At 46.8% G+C, this 15,465-nt stretch overlaps 1 protein-coding gene across 1 annotated transcript in view; it reads left to right on the top strand.

Annotated features, from left to right (window-relative positions):
- Positions 1–873: 873 nt before the first annotated feature.
- ARHGAP44 (Rho GTPase activating protein 44) overlaps positions 874–15,465 on the top strand; it is a 142,800-nt gene continuing 128,208 nt past the window's right edge. Inside the window, exon 1 of the mRNA XM_027131091.1 lies at positions 874–1,294. Within this exon, the coding sequence (XP_026986892.1) occupies positions 1,242–1,294 (53 nt within the window). The 5' untranslated portion in view covers positions 874–1,241. The remainder of the gene's footprint in view (positions 1,295–15,465) is intronic.

A 15,465-nucleotide genomic window follows, 5' to 3' on the forward strand; every position in this document is an offset into this window, starting at 1 on the left:
GGGCTGCCCCTGTGTAGGACGCTGTGTAGGACGCTGCAGGCGGGTCACAGCTGATGACCCAGCGGTGGAAGGGAAATGAGGCTGGAATGTAAGACACACAAGAAAGTTGTCCTGGTCAAATTCGGCCCGTGATTACAATGCCACTGTCATTATATTGGCTTCTGGTTACCTACTAGGTTTGGTGAAAAGCGAGGATCAAATTCCTGGGATGCAAACTATGCCTGGTTCAAAATCTGACCATCAACCCCTGTGCCCCAAGCTTAACCCCGCCCCCAATGTTCATCAGGTGCAACTTTATGAGACACGTTCCTGCTGGCAAAACTCCTCCTGTGAATTCAAAGCAGCGATGCCTCCCGTTCACTTAAAATACACACAGGTGGTTGCCAGAAGAGACGAGGGTGGAGGGGCTGCGGGCGAAAGAGGTGAAGGGGATTAAGAGGTTCAAACCTCCAGTTATATAATAAGTCACGGGGATGTAATATACAGCATAAGGGATATGGTCAGTAATATTGTAACAACTTGTGTGGGGACATATGGTTACTAGACTTATGGTGGTGATCATTTCATAATGTATGCAAATGTCACATCATTATGTAGTACACCTGAAACTAATATGATACTGTAAGTCACCTGTATTTCATTTTAAAAAAGAGACAATGGAAGACAGATGCTCTTAATGTGCCGTTGTATTCTCGGTTCCACTTTATTTCTAAAGCAGGAAAACCTTTCCCTTCCTAGAATGCTAAGGGCAAAGCCGCCGGCTACGCCGCCTATGCCCACCTCCGCGCCCCGCCGCACGTGGAAACTTCGGGCAGAGGGAAGGTGGGCACCGGGCGCGGAACTACAAGTCCCAGAATGCACGGCGCCCTCCGCACAGGCGCAGCGGGGACCCCCGGCCGCCGGCCAGCCAGCCTGCGGAGACCCGGGTCCCGCGCCGGAGCTGGGCTGGGGGCAAGCAGCCGGGGCGGACCCGGCGGCGCCCAGGGCGGCCCGGGCGTTGGGATGAAGGCGCCGCGGCGCGCGTGAGGAGGAGGATGCGGCAGCCGGCGCCGCGGCGGCAGGGGGAGTAGGCGGTGGAGCCCCCGGGAGGGAGGTGCGCTCGGGGCCAGACGGCTCCGGAGGCTCCGCAGTGCCGCCGCCGTCGCCCGGGAGGCTCCGCGCGGGAGCCATGTAACCCTGCGGCGGGCTCCGGGCTGCTCCGTCCTCCCCAGCTCCCGGGATAGCGCGCCAGCGGGACCACGATGAAGAAGCAGTTTAACCGTATGCGCCAGCTGGCCAACCAGACGGTGGGCAGGTAGGTCACCCGCTGGCCGCCGCGGGCCGGGGTGCGCTGCGAGCCTGCATCCGCCGGGCGCGCAGGTGATGGAGCGGGCGCGCCGGCCTCCGGCCCTCCGCCCTTCGCTCCCTGCCGGCCCTCGCCCCCTCGGGGCGCCGCTCGCGGGCGCAAGCCCTCCTCCCTGAACTTCCCGGACCCCTTCTCATGCTCTGCCCGCTGCTCCGGGGCTCCGGTTGCCAAGCGCAAACTGTGACGCATCCTTTACCTGCGTCCCCAGCTGCCCCTTCACCTCGTCCTCCCTGCCTTTCCCCGGGACTCCCTTCTCCCTCTGGCCCCAGAGCTTCCTGGAAACAGGTGTTCGCTCTGATGGCGCTGGAGGCCGCCGAACCGCGGTCGCCCTGCGAAGATGCTTTCCCCTGGGCCGAGTTCGGGGCTCCTCGGGGGTCCGGGGGAGTGTTGGGCCTGGTCGTCTTGGCAGAGCTGAGCCTGCGCCTCCTGCCGTGTTTGTTTCCTGGGGCTCTGACCGTATGAGATTCTGGATCTCTCTTCTGGCCGGGTTTGTCGAGGCGTTAGGTGCTGGAGAGAGCATCTGTAGGGGTGGGGGAAGCGGGGGCAGGGCAGGTGCTGGTGGAATGGCGCTGCTGTCGGCTTGGTTCTGAGACAGGTTTCAGCGCAGGGAGGGAGGGAGGCTGCGGAAAGGGAGGCCCAGCTCCTCTGGAAGATGAGTTAAGCAGAAGATCACAGCCAGGTAGGGGAGGGGGACCGAGGCCTCACAGTCAGGAAGAGCCAGGCCCTAGGACGCTGCGAGACCCAGCCGGCTGTGGCTGTCATCGCGGTGAAAATGGGCTACATCTGGGCTAGTGTCTTCAGAAGATGCTCCGCGGGGTGCCAGGCTCTATTGATGTTACAGAAGGGTTCTGGTGGTTCTCTTCCAAAGCTCGACAGGCTCTGCACGCAGGGTGGTTAGGTAGAGGGGATTTTTCGTGGAACTTATGTCCCTGGGGAGGGATTTCTTTTGTTGCTGTGGTCAAGGAATGCAGGTGTTCCCTACTAAGGCCGGCGGCAGAAAGCAGAGAACCCAGCCTTGGGTGCAGTTCAAGTGCGAGCTCAACACATCGAGGGCCCTCCGCTAGGTTTACCAAGAAACCCAATACCTTTCTTGGGTGGGAAACGGAGCCCGAACTGGCATTTGGTAGGGCGGGAGTGGGGACCTAACTGGGGACACTGAATGCCCATGTAAGCATACTGCCCTGATTATGGTGGGCATTTGAGGGCAGGGGATGTGGTGGCTTCGTATCCTTCCAGGGACGCCAGATGGTTTCCAAGTAACCATGTCTAAAATTGACTTGGATGCATTTTCCTTTCCCAAACACATGTGCTTTCACATGGGGGAGAATTTATGAATAGCAGAGTCAGATTAGCCCAGATTTCTGGCATGGCATTGCCACAGATATAGCTTCACACAGGCTGCCTTTGGATATGTTGGATGCGGAAGCAGTGTTTTCCTGTCTGGGTTGTTTAGCAGATGACAGTTGAGTTGACATGTCTTTGGTGACTTGATTTCTGCATCACTCTGCTGGCTGGCCTCTGTCATCAGGTCATCGCACCAGACCAACCACGTGACCAAGAGGCCCCCTGACCGTAAACTTGGATTGCCCTTCTCACTTGGTCCTGGGGTGTCTCTTTGGTGCTGGAAGCGAAATGGTAACAAGGTGTTCACGCTTCCTCCCTGGCGCCCCTGAAACACAGCTCTTTCTCTCTTCAGGACTTGTTTTGAAGTGGTAGGATTTACGAACCTTGGGCATAAAACCTGATTTCCACCCTCATCCATGGATGTAATGACCAAGGGAAAAAGGGAAGAAGTTGGGTTTCAGAATAGGAACCAGGTGGTCTTACTAATTTGAAAGCACGTTCTTGGAAGTCCAAGCAGCTGGTCACTAAGAGGTACTTTCCACTTGTTTATGGAGTCTCTGGTGGATGCTGGCGTGTGGATGAATTTCTGGCTCTTCGTCAGATGGCATCCGTGGTGTCCTGCACCGGGTAAAGTGGGGGCCAGCCCACTCTTGAGTATCACTAACTTGTATCCATTTTGGTGACATTCTGAGTGAACCTTTTAGAGCAAAAACCAGTTTGTGCCGCTTTGCTGCTTGAAAGCCTCCAGGGGCATCTCAGTGCACCAAGCGCGCCAAGTCTTTCCAGGGGTCTACAAGACCCTGTCCGACTTGACCCCCTCCTTGTCTTTCCATACTCCTGTTCCGCCCACCCGCCTGCCCGCCCCTCCTCCACTGTGCTCCAGCCACGATAGGCTTCCTTGCCCCCAACGCACCAAGCTCATTTCCATCTAGGGGCTTTGTTCGAGCTGTTTCCCACTTTCCCTGCCCAGCTGAGGGTCCGCTCTTCCCATATTGCCTTTTCTTCATCATCCAGGTCTTTAGCTCAAAGGCCTTTGAGAGCCCCCCGCTCCTTCACGGCCCCGCCCATTATCCTGTTAGTTTTTGTCACAGCACTCATCACTCTTTGAAATGCTTAGTTTTCTTTTTTTGACTTCTTACAAATACAGTACCACAGAATGTATAGATCGCCACTAATGCTCATTGTATATAGCACAGTGCCTTGTAGGCAGTTGGTGCTCAGTTCATGTTTACTGACAAGGTTAAAAGAGTTTGCCGTAGGGTCCATGCAGGTAAATAAAAGGGGCAGCCTTTGTCTTACTGAGAATGTAGTGAGGCATGATGCTAACACTGCTTCTTAATTTCTTGAATCCGTGGAAGCAATAGGATTGGATGCTTGGAATTCAGGTGTGGGGTTGGTGGACCACCTAGTGGCGTGGCTTTAACAAGCCGCTGGATTCTTGTCCTTGCATGTCTTTGAAATGCCGACGTTCCTGTCTTTGAGGGAAGGCTGAGAGGTGGGCTGGAGCGGTGCCCTTCCTCACGGCTCTTCACCCAGCTCGCCTTCCATAAGTTGCGGGTTTGGGAGGTCTTCTGAATATAAAACCTCCGGAGGTCAGATCCAGTCCCTTTAACAACGTAGGAATTGCCGTGCTTACACGTACTCAGTGGAGCTAACGGTATTTCCTCTTGAAGTGCTCACCTCTCCGTGGAGAGGGTACCAGCATCTGGGAAGAGTTTCAAACCCACTGCACTTAACTGGGAAAAGTTTCGTCTCCTCCTTGGTCTGCCTCTCCCGTCTTTGCACACATTCCTTCTGCTTTGGACTCTCTCTGTCCTTTCACTTCAGCTCATCCTCTGGGAAGCATCCTTGGCCCTTCAAGACTGGACCACCATGTGCCTAATGGTTCCAGCTAGCACCGGCTTTCGGGTGTGATGGATCTGGTTGGTTGGTTACTGACTACGGGATCTTGAGCTGAAATCTGCACCTTAGTCTCCTCATCTGCAAAATGGGCATAACAAGAGTTGCCCTGTGGTAATGTAATAGGGAAGACCCTTTGTGTTCTATTACAAGTCAGTCACTAAAGGGATGTTGCCTATAAGCTTAAATTACACATAATGGCCCATCTCTGGGAACCCTGCCTCCCAGGTCATGATCATTAAGCTAAAATACCTTTGTTTAGCTCACAGGAAACATCCTGACCATGCCCACCTGTGAATGCAGGGAGGAAGAAATTAACACCTCCCTTCTGGAGGCTGACAGGAGCCAGGAAGTGTTTGGCTTTACCCCCTCCCCTTTTTGTGTAAAAGAAGCCTGAATTCTAACTCAGGCAAGACAGTTCTTTGGGGCACGAGTCCACCGTCTTCTGGGTCTGCTGGCTTTCGGAATAAAGTCATTATTCCCTGCCCCATCACCTCGTCTCTCGATTTATGGGCCTGTCATGCGGCGAGTAGCACGGGCTTGGACTCGGTAACAGTAATGTGGTAATTGTGGCAATGAGGACCTGAGATTACCCCTGAAAAGCACCCAACACTGTGCTCAGCACTAGGGCATGCTCCATAAATAGTAGCTCAAAGTATCTTTGGGCATATGCTATAACTGCTACTGGATTGTATGCACGTGGCATTCATTCATTCTTTCCTTTATTCAGTAAATGCTTATTGGACGCCTGCTGTGTGCTAGGCTCTGGGCTGGTTCAGGGCCTCTCGCAGTGCAGGGTAAACAAAATCCCTGTTTCTCTCTTGGAATCTGTGTCTGCAAGGCATGCATTGTTTTTGTCTCGTCTTGTTTACCTTTCCCACTAGACTTCAAGTTCCTCGAAGGCAGGGATAACTGTCCTAATGCCTGGTGTATAGTCTGTTCTCTGAAATTCTTTGGCAGCCGAAGGCATGAGTGAGCAAGGGATCCCTGCATCGTAGACAGAGATGCAAGAGGCTCCTGACACCGGGACTCTTTCATTTTGTGGTGGGCAGGGGCGTATAGAGGCGTGAACACAGCTGCACAGCTGGGCTTTGGAAGGACAGAGCAAGATTTAAGGGAGGAACTAGTTCATGCCTGACTTACGTTACTTTTTTTTTTTTTTTTTTGCCTTCAGGAGAGTCTATCGGCTGCTGGGGTGAGAGGCATCCTGAAAGGCATAGAGTATTTTTCTTGCAAGTGGTGTTTGGTTTGTGTTGGGTGGAATTGGTGGGTTGGTCTCCCTGAGCTGAGATTTAGAGACCTGCTAAGTGACCGAGAAAATGGAAGTAAAACTGACACTTTGACCTGGGGAGGAGGAGGGTTTTTTTTTTCAATCTGCACAGTGGGGGTCACGGTAGCCCTTGCCTCAGAAGACTGTTAAGAGTTAAAGGGAGCCTGGCTTACACCAGGTGCCCAAGAAATGGTCGGTGAGGTTCCTTGTCATTTTCTGCTTCTTGCCCATTCAGCTCTCCAAAAACGCTGGCCTCCCAAGTGTAAGGGGCTTCTTAGATTCCCAGGGCCGCTGCCCAACGGTGGCCGTCAGTGGACTCTGTGCTCTCGTGCAAAACGGGGGACATTCAAGAAGCCCAGGAGTAGGCAAGGAGCTCTGGAAGTGTGAGAGAGAGAGGCGTGGGAGGGCGGGAGCAGGGCCGGTGGGGTTGGATTCTTTGGTTTTCAAGTCTGTGAGTTGGTGAGTGGAAGGCCAAGTTTGGTCTGCACAGCCCCCGTCTTCCATTCCTAGACCGCTCAGCCTGCCACCGTGATTGGGCTCGGTTTCTGGTGCAGAGCCGGGCTGAGCCTCACTGCTGCTGTGCAGCTCTCAGGATGTCACTGCAGTCGCCAGTGGTACCCAGATGGATGCCGAGGATGCAGCAGCCTCTAGGAGCACTGGTGCTGCAGGCATTTTTTGCTTGGGCCACAGCAGCCGAAGCCAGCGAGGATCTTTTCCTTGAAGGTGTCTCTGAGACACTGCCTTGCCCATCAGCAGGCCTCCTGAGAGCCATGATCCAATCCATAGGGCATCATGGAAAGGTCACTGCAAATTAGTCATTGGACTGCTTGGCTCCCACCTCTAATTCCCTGTGAGTGGGACCACGTCCTCCTGTTAGGCCAGCAGGGCTGGGCAGACTCAATCCTGTCCCCCAAGGTGCACGTTTATGAGGTCTCAAAGCGCAGTTTTTCATCAGTTTTATGGAAGCCCATGTCTGGCCACCTGCTGTGGTGTGTCTGTGTGACAGAGAACAGAATGTACTCACAAACTGATGAACGGGCTAGCGAATCTGGAGGGAATATTCTCTGCTCCTGTCTCCTAAGCTCCTTGCTGTACAGCCCTCAGTCGTCAGGATTTCCTGCAGAATTCTGTTCTCCCAGACCTGCAAGTCATTGCGAGGGAGCCATTCCTTTCAACAGCAATTAATGACTTCCCCTCCCAGTGGCCATCCAGCAAAGAAATGTATCAGTAGTCATTAGCGTTTTTTCATGATGGGTGACAAGGAGCAATTCTTTTTCTCTAGAAAGAGTGAATCCGCAGCCATATGAGCAAAACAGTCATTTAATTTATGGTTGTTCCTTTTAGAGGGGATAAGTAAGGAGCTCTTTTATTGATAATCAAGAGATTCAAATGCTATGACAACATATATTTCAAATGCTATTTTGATAACGACAGCAGATAATACCCTGAGGCTTCAGCTCCCAGTGAAGTTAGTTGTGGGTTGGAGAGAAGCTGGGGGGCGGGTTGGGGGGAGCCGGGGAGAGTTAGGGCTCTCCTATTCGGTGCAGGGCTTCCCAGCAAGCTGGCACCTGGCACCCCACTGCCTGTGGGAAGTGTGTGGCTGTCGAGCAATTTTAAACTATCCTTTCTGTCCAGGAAGCAGATGTTTTTGCTTTCATTTTCCAACTTCAGGGTTTATTTTTAGGATAAATGTTTATTTTCCCACAGAATTCAATCTACTTTTTTTAAACTTTCTTTTTGGTTGCATAAGTGATACTTTATCGTAGAAGAGTTTTAAACTCATGGGTGGGCAAAAAGGCAAAAAAAAAAAAAATCACCAGTAATCTCACTACCTGGAGACCACAGTGAATATTTTGGATATGGTCTTCCAAGTTTTTTCATAGGTGTATATCTGTTCTTAAAGAGCTAGAGATGGTTTGGTGTGTACTGTTTTGCAACCTGATTTTTCCTCCTTTGTTTTTTTTTTTAAAAATTCATTTATTTATTTTTAGCAGTGTTGGGTCTTCATTGCTGCGCGTGGGCTTTCTCTAGTTGCAGCTAGCGGGGGCTCCTCTTCGTTGGGGTGCGCGGGCTTCTCATGGCGGTGGCTTCTCTTGTTGCGGAGCATGGGCTCTAGGTGTGCGGACTTCAGTAGTTGTGGCACATGCGCTCAGTAGTTGTGGCTCGTGGGCTCTAGAGCGCAGGTTCAGTAGTTGCGGCGCACGGGCTGAGTTGCTCTGCGGCATGTGAGATCTTCCCGGACCAGGGCTCGAGCCTGTGTCCCCTGCATCGGCAGGCAGATTCTTAACCACTGCTCCACCAGGGAAGCCCTGGCAGGTGGATTCTTAACCACTGTGCCACCACGGAAGTCCCTCCCCCTTCATCTTGAATATCATCCCATGTCAATAATAGTGTGTCTCCAGCATAATTTTTCAACGATATAATATTCCGTTAGAGTCCGCCGGTTTCCTTTGGTAATCATGTAGCAAATATATCCTATGGGTTTACTTTCCTAGGATGAAGTCTTAGAAATAGAATTGCTGGGCCAAAGAATATGTAAGTTTTTAAGACTGTGAATGTACGTTTTATATATATGAACACACACACATATTCTATTTTCATCCTCAGAAGAATTGCTAATTTCTTCTCCCCAACTCTATCAGCAACTAATATTATAACTTTGTTAATTACCTGAATAAAACCAAAACCTCTTTTCTCCTCTCAAATTTCTAGTGAGGTTGAGCATTTGTTATGTCTGCTGGACATTCATGGCCTTTCCTGAGTTGCTGCAAGCCCCACTTGTTTAAAGTCATGTTCATAACTGTTTTCTTACTGACTTTTAGGTAATTGTTAATAAGCATATACAAGCTTTGTCTTATGCCATGCACATCTCCCTGTAGCTTTTTCTGCCTTTTATATTTTGTTTTATGTCATTTGTAATATTTCGTGATCTCAAGTCTATCAATTTATGGTTTGTGCTTTAAAGTTACGCTTTGGAACACTTTTCTCAGCCTAAGATGACATAAATATTTATACATTTTCATTACCATTTATATAATTTTATTTTGCCATCAAATCTTCAATGCATCAAATTCTTTAATTTTGGTGTGGGACATCACGTAGGTGTCACATTTAGTTTTTTTTTTTTTAAACAGTTACCGTGATATGAAATTGAATGATGTAACTCATACGCACTGTACTGAAACGTCATCATTATTATGTACTAAAAGATTTCATCTACTTGTGTCTGTCTGTAGGATTCTAGTTTGTTCTCTTGACCTGCCAGTTGGCAGGGATTTAAGGTGGGCTCTACTGCCCAGGTGAGCAGGGATGGGTTGGTGCATCCCAGGCTTTGGTTGGGGGGGTGCAGTGGAGTCGGTCTGGGCCCCTCATCTCAGCTTCATCTGGGGAAGCTCCTTGGCTTGGCAGTTAGGACTCAACAGCTTTGCCTAAAAATCTTGTTGTGCCTTCATCACAGCTAATTTACAAATTGCTTTTTTATTTAAAAAAAAAGTTGATTATATCCTTTTGGCTTCGCTCATTGGTTTATTCTTCCTTAGTATCTTTTAAAACGTGTGCATTAAGTTGGGGAAAACTGACAATTTTGCAGTATTTAGTATGATAATTCTTCCCATCTGGGAATAGGGTATGTTTATTCAAGTCTGTTTATGATCCTATAAACTAGTTTTTGTCTACTTGCGTCCTGCATAATTTTGCTTCTGTGCTTTAGGTAATTTGTCATTACTGTAGACTTAATGTTTGGAATCTTTTGTTATGTTTTCCTTACTCTTTATTGCTGGAATGTAGGAAAGTTACTGATTTTTGTATATCTTAAACAGTCACCTTCATAAACTTTCTCATTATTTTTAAGTACTTTAAAAAAATTGAGTCTATTGAATTTTCCAGGTAGCAATCATAAATATTTTCTACAAATAGTAATTTTGCTTCTTCCTCTTCAATATTATATTTATTTTATTTTCTTGTCTAATTGCATTGTCTAGGACTTGTAGAACAGTGTTAAAATATTGATGAATAAATGGCAAAATGTGGACTTCCCTGTCTTCTTCTTATCCTCTGTGGAAATGCGTGATAATTGGTTTGAGAGATTTTATTTTTTAATCATGTTACATGCTGCATAAATGTATTTTACTTTGAGTTTTTCTTTGGCATTAAAGTTAAATTTGATTAACTATATTATCATGGTCTTTAGAGATAATCATATGTTTTTCTCCCTTAAGTTATTAATATATTCACTCAATAATTTATGCCACAGATATTTATTGAGCACTTACTATGTTCCAGGCATTGTTTTCTGTGCTGGGGATACACCAATGATTGTTCCTACAGTTCCTGCACATGAGGACCTTGTGTTTTACATTCTTGAACCTCAGTAGATTTTCTAATATTGAGCTCTCCTTGCCTTCCTGCAGTTGATCTTATTTGACTATGGTTTGCTAATTATTCTCATACAATGCTAGATTTAGTTGTTTTATTTAGGATTTTGGCATTCAGTATTCATATACGAGAGCATGTGAATTCTTTTCTTATGCTAAACTTGTCACATTTTGATAACACTGTAAAATGAACTGTCAGTTTTATTCTTTTTCTGTGCAATGGTGAGGTAAGGAATTACTTGTTCTTTGAAGGTTCGAAATGACTTTTCCAGGACATTCTTTGGAGGTAGTTCTTTGACAGCTTTCCCAGTTTCTTCAGTGATCATTGGACTATTTATGTTTTCTATCTTTTCCTGAGTCATTTTTAGTAACCTGTTTTATAGAAAAGCATTAATTTTGTGATGATTTTAAAATTTAATAGAATCTTTTTTGAGTATATACGTGTATCTCCTTTGTCAGCCTAATTTGCATTTCTCTCTTTTCTCACCTGGACTAGCTTTGCTAGAGGGTTTCCTTCCCCCCCACACCTAATCAGCTTTTAGGTTTAATCTAGTTTTATAAAAATTTCTTTCTCGTTAGCTCTTGATTGGTGCATTTTTTCCCCTATTTGTAGTAAATTCTGCTTCTTTAATTTTTAAATTCCTTCCTCCTGATTTCCTTGGGTTTATTTGTTCTTTTCCTAGCCTCGAGTCTTCCATGTTGTCTCAATATTAGGATGTTAGGTTCTGCCATGGTAACACCTGAGCTTTGGAACCTCAGTGGCTTAACATAGCAATAGTTTGTTTCAAGCTCATGTGATATGTCATGGGAGTCAGGGGGCTTTCCAGGACAGTTCTCCATGACAGACAGCATGATTCAGTGATCCACCCCCAATCTCAATACGTGGCTTTCAGTCTCTAGTAAAGGTGAAGAGAGGATGTAGAGATGGCATCCTGGCTCTTACATACCTTGACCAGGAATTGACAGATGTCACCTTTGTTTACATCTCATTGGCTTGAACTAGTCACAAAGCTCCCCTAGATAAGACTGGAGGAAGGGAGCCTCTGCCACAGGTGAATAACCAGGAGTATATCTCTCTCCTGCCCCACTGCCTGTCTTTGAAATCCTTCTTGTACCCCTGCTCACTCCAGTCCCCTCTGGCTGCTCTCTCCTTCCGTGTGCAGCTATGAGAAAGGTCATTCTTTGTCTCCATCATAGGAGGGTGGCTGTAGATTCTCACGGTGTCCAGGAATCTGTCAGGTCCTTCAGAGAGGAGCGTCTTTAGGATAACAAAGTTTCCTCTTGCTGATACCTACCATCTCTCATGTCAGAATTTGTGTGTGTGTGTGTGTGTGTGTGTGTGTGTATAAATTTTAAAACCATTTTACAGTGGGGAGAGGAACCATGAGAACAGAATTTCTCATCCTGTCACACTGGAATGACACCTAATGTATGGGCTGATTGCCAGGATTAAATAAGATAATAAATAGGATATCCTCAGCCTGTAAGCACTCAATACATTATAGTTATGACCACGATCCCCTGCTGTGCTGAAAGCCTCTTTGACATGAGACACTTGTTCGGGCCTTATTTATATTCTTAAGTACCTGAAAATTACAAGTTGCAATTGATACCCATTTGTCTTGTTTTCCCAGATCAAACCCAGTTTTTCTATGTTTAGTGGCAAACATGAAACATCTTGAGATGTTAATAATACCGGTGGCCTCCGTCATTTAAAACTCACTGTGACTACTAGTTATTGCATTCCTCAGGATGGTCCGTGTTACGCTGCTGTAACAAAACCCCTCGGGATCTCGGTAGCTTAGGCTCTGGCCAGGCGGGGCTGGGGGTGGCCCCTCAAGGACCCAGGCTTTGCTCCACGTGCACCTCTGGGATGGTGGTGGGTGAGTGAATGAAGATGTGGTGAATCATACATTGGCTCCTAAGGTTCCTCCTGGAAGTGACCCAGGTCACTTCTCACATTCATTGGCCAGAGAAGATCACACACCCCGTGCCACTTGAGCTGGGGCAGGGAAATCCAGTCCCTCATGGATTCGGAAGAGCAGAACCACAGAAGCCACAGCTCTGTCCCCTGTCGCCAAGGACTGGGCTGTGTTCTTTATAGGCATTATTTTTATTGGCTCATGGCAGCGTGGATAGGCATGGGGTGCTCTTTGTAGCTCCGTTTTGCAGAAGTAGACTAAGAAAGGGGCAGACCATATCTGGGCTGCGTCCTAAGTAGGTCAAGTACAGGCAAATGCTCCCCCTGGTCCGCTGTCTCCAGAGGGTGGATCTTAGCAGCCTCAGGGTCCTTCCAGTTACTTCAGTTTAGGTGGTTCTGGAAATGCTAATGGACCGCCCTTGACATGAATAAAAATAAAACTGTCACATTCATTTAAGGTAATGGAGTGTCTTGTAGGTAGCCAACCACAAAGAGCATACAATGAAAATCTGCCGATAGAAAATTCTTCACTTTGTTTCCTCACTGCAGTTTCACCAGAAGGGGTAAGAAGAGGACCCTTTGAAAGTACTTTTTTTTTTTTTTTAAGCTCTATATTGAAAGAAGAGCAGTTTCTGTATCTGCAAAAGCCCCTACAGACTCCTACATAACGAATAAACCAAACAGGGACCTTTGCAAAATAAGGAATATGAAAAGCGGACAGAGCTTTTAGCTGTTTGCTTATGGGCACTGTTGCTGCTCTTGGTTGAGTTTTCATAGCTGCTCTTGGTTGCGTGTGTCCTCCAACAGACATTTTCATGTACTTTACAGATATTCCTGTTTCAGCCTCACAGTGCCACTTCAGAGTAGGTTCTGATCTGTCCTCAGTTGTCTGCACACATCTCTGAGCAGGTGAGTATGTGTTGCTGCTGGGTGCATAGTTGATAAGAGAAGGACAGTTCTTAAGATTTGCTCCCAGATCTGCTGGCTCTGACACCAGCGTTCTTTATCGTTGTACTTTAATGATTCTGCAGGAAGGGAACAAGTGGAAAACTTTCAGTGTCTAACGTTAGTGGGATGATTAAGTAAATTCTGACACATCTCTGCAGTTGTAACAATCTTAGTGTTTTCCTAACATTCAGAAAAATTTAAGGGCTTTTGAGAAATGTTTAAGATGAGGAAACAGGGTACAGAAGTGCATACATAGTTGAGACTGTACACTATTTTTTTTAAAAAAAAGTACATAGAACACACTGGAAGGAAATCTGGAAGGACTGGACAGTTCAGCATGTAGTGCTTACCTTTGGGTAGGATTAGGAGTGATTTCGTTTCTTGCTGCTGGTACTTTCTAAAAATTTCCAAATTCTTTAAAATGAACGTTAAAAACAAAACAAAACAAAACAAAACTCTTGCAGGACTCAAAACAAAGAGGGAAAATGTAAAATGTAGCTGGAAATTCTCATACTGATGTTTTAAGTTGGGGGCCCTGAAAGGTCTGATTAGAAATATGTTTGAAGTTCTCCTGAACCTTAGTTTCAAACATGGGGAACTTCTTACGGTCATGATCTGGAAAGGTCATGATGTCAGATCTCATTTTACAGAATAAAATAGTCTGCTCTTAGGAAGTGATGGGCTAGTAGCCTTTGAGGGTGGCTAATTTCCAAGACACATCACATTTTGAAATTGTCTGCGTGACTTGGAGAGGAGGACCAGGGTTCTCTGGCTGCAGCAGTAGAAGGAGCTAATTTAAGCCAAAATGGAGATTTGGGAAGGATGGGGGTGGCTCAGAAAATCAAAGGAGTGACCAGGTGCAGGGCGACAGGGCAGCTCTTCAGAGGCTACCTTCGAAAGGGTTACTTCCCTGCAAATGAACTTATTTATCAAACAGAAACAGACCCCCAGACATAGAAAACAAACGTACGGTTACCAAAGGGAAGTGGCGGGGAGGGATATATTAGGAATTTGGGCGTAACATATACACATTACTATATATAAAGTAGATAACCAACAAGGACCTACTGTATAGCACAGGGAACTATACCCAATATATATCTATATATATATATATTTTTGTGGTACGCGGGCCTCTCACTGTTGTGGCCTCTCCCATTGCGGAGCACAGGCTCCGGGCGCGCAGGCCCAGCGGCCATGGCTCACGGGCCCAGCTGCTCCGCGGCATGTGGGATCTTCCTATACTGGGGCACGAACCCATGTCCCCTGCATCGGCAGGCGGACTCTCAACCACTGCGACACCAGGGAAGCCCTATACTCAATATTTTATAATAATGTATATGGGAAAAGAATCTGAAAAAGAATATATATATATATATATATATATGTATATATACACGCATACACATATATATAAAATTATATATACGTGTATAACTGAATCACTTTGCTGTACACCAGAAACTAACGCAACATTGTAAATCGACTATATTTCAATAAAAAAATAAATTTAAAAAGTTAAAAAAAAAGGGTTACTTCCCAGTTGTTTTCTGTCATTGGGCCACTCAGGATTCCATTGCAGAAGAGAGTCTCATTGGCTTGGTTTGGGTCATGTGACCTGGCCAACCCTTGGGGACAGTGGGAGGGTAGAGAGTTGACTAGATTGCATGTCCGCACAGACTGCAAGTGGGGAGAAGCAGTTCCCAAAGGGAAAATTAGAGGCTTCTGCCCAAAGGACCAAGAAGGGATGGTGGCCGTCCACCCAGATGGTTGACCAGACCCTAATCAATGACATCAAGACTCTACCTTGGTCACTTTGCCAGGGATCTGTGACCTTAGCAGTGACATAGAGGGCATGTTTCTTGGTATTCCGAGGTCATTCCTCACCCCTCCGTATCCAGTCAGTTCCTACAAATCTCTCTCTGAATTGTAATTTATCTATCAATATAGCTGCTGTTTCATCTCTGATTCTTCATTGTCATCTGTGTCCCTACCCTTGACTATTGTGGTGTCCTCCTTATTTGTATTCTTGCCTGGAATCTCTTCTCTCTGGCTGCCTGCAACACAGGGCATATGATGTTTTTGAATACATGGACAGAAGCATGTCCTTTTCCTTCTTTATCAAGTTTTGTTCTGTGGGAAAAAAATCCTTGGACTGTGAAGAATGTGGCACAGTGTAGATTCTTCTTAGGAACTTACAGTCTATATTTCTATTTAAGGCTCTCAAGTTCTGTAGGAAAGAAAACTGTTCATCATTTGTATCACCTAGAATGCTTTTAATTATAGTAACAGATGTCAGTCCAGAGAGACTTAAACAATAAGGCGACTTTCAGGTGACAGGGCGTCCAAAGGTAGGGAGAGTCCA

This window comes from Aethalodelphis obliquidens, unplaced genomic scaffold, assembly GCF_003676395.1.
Source record: "Aethalodelphis obliquidens isolate GAN/ISIS:26980383/991018 unplaced genomic scaffold, ASM367639v1 scaffold38, whole genome shotgun sequence".
Classification (NCBI taxonomy): domain Eukaryota; kingdom Metazoa; phylum Chordata; class Mammalia; order Artiodactyla; family Delphinidae; genus Aethalodelphis; species Aethalodelphis obliquidens.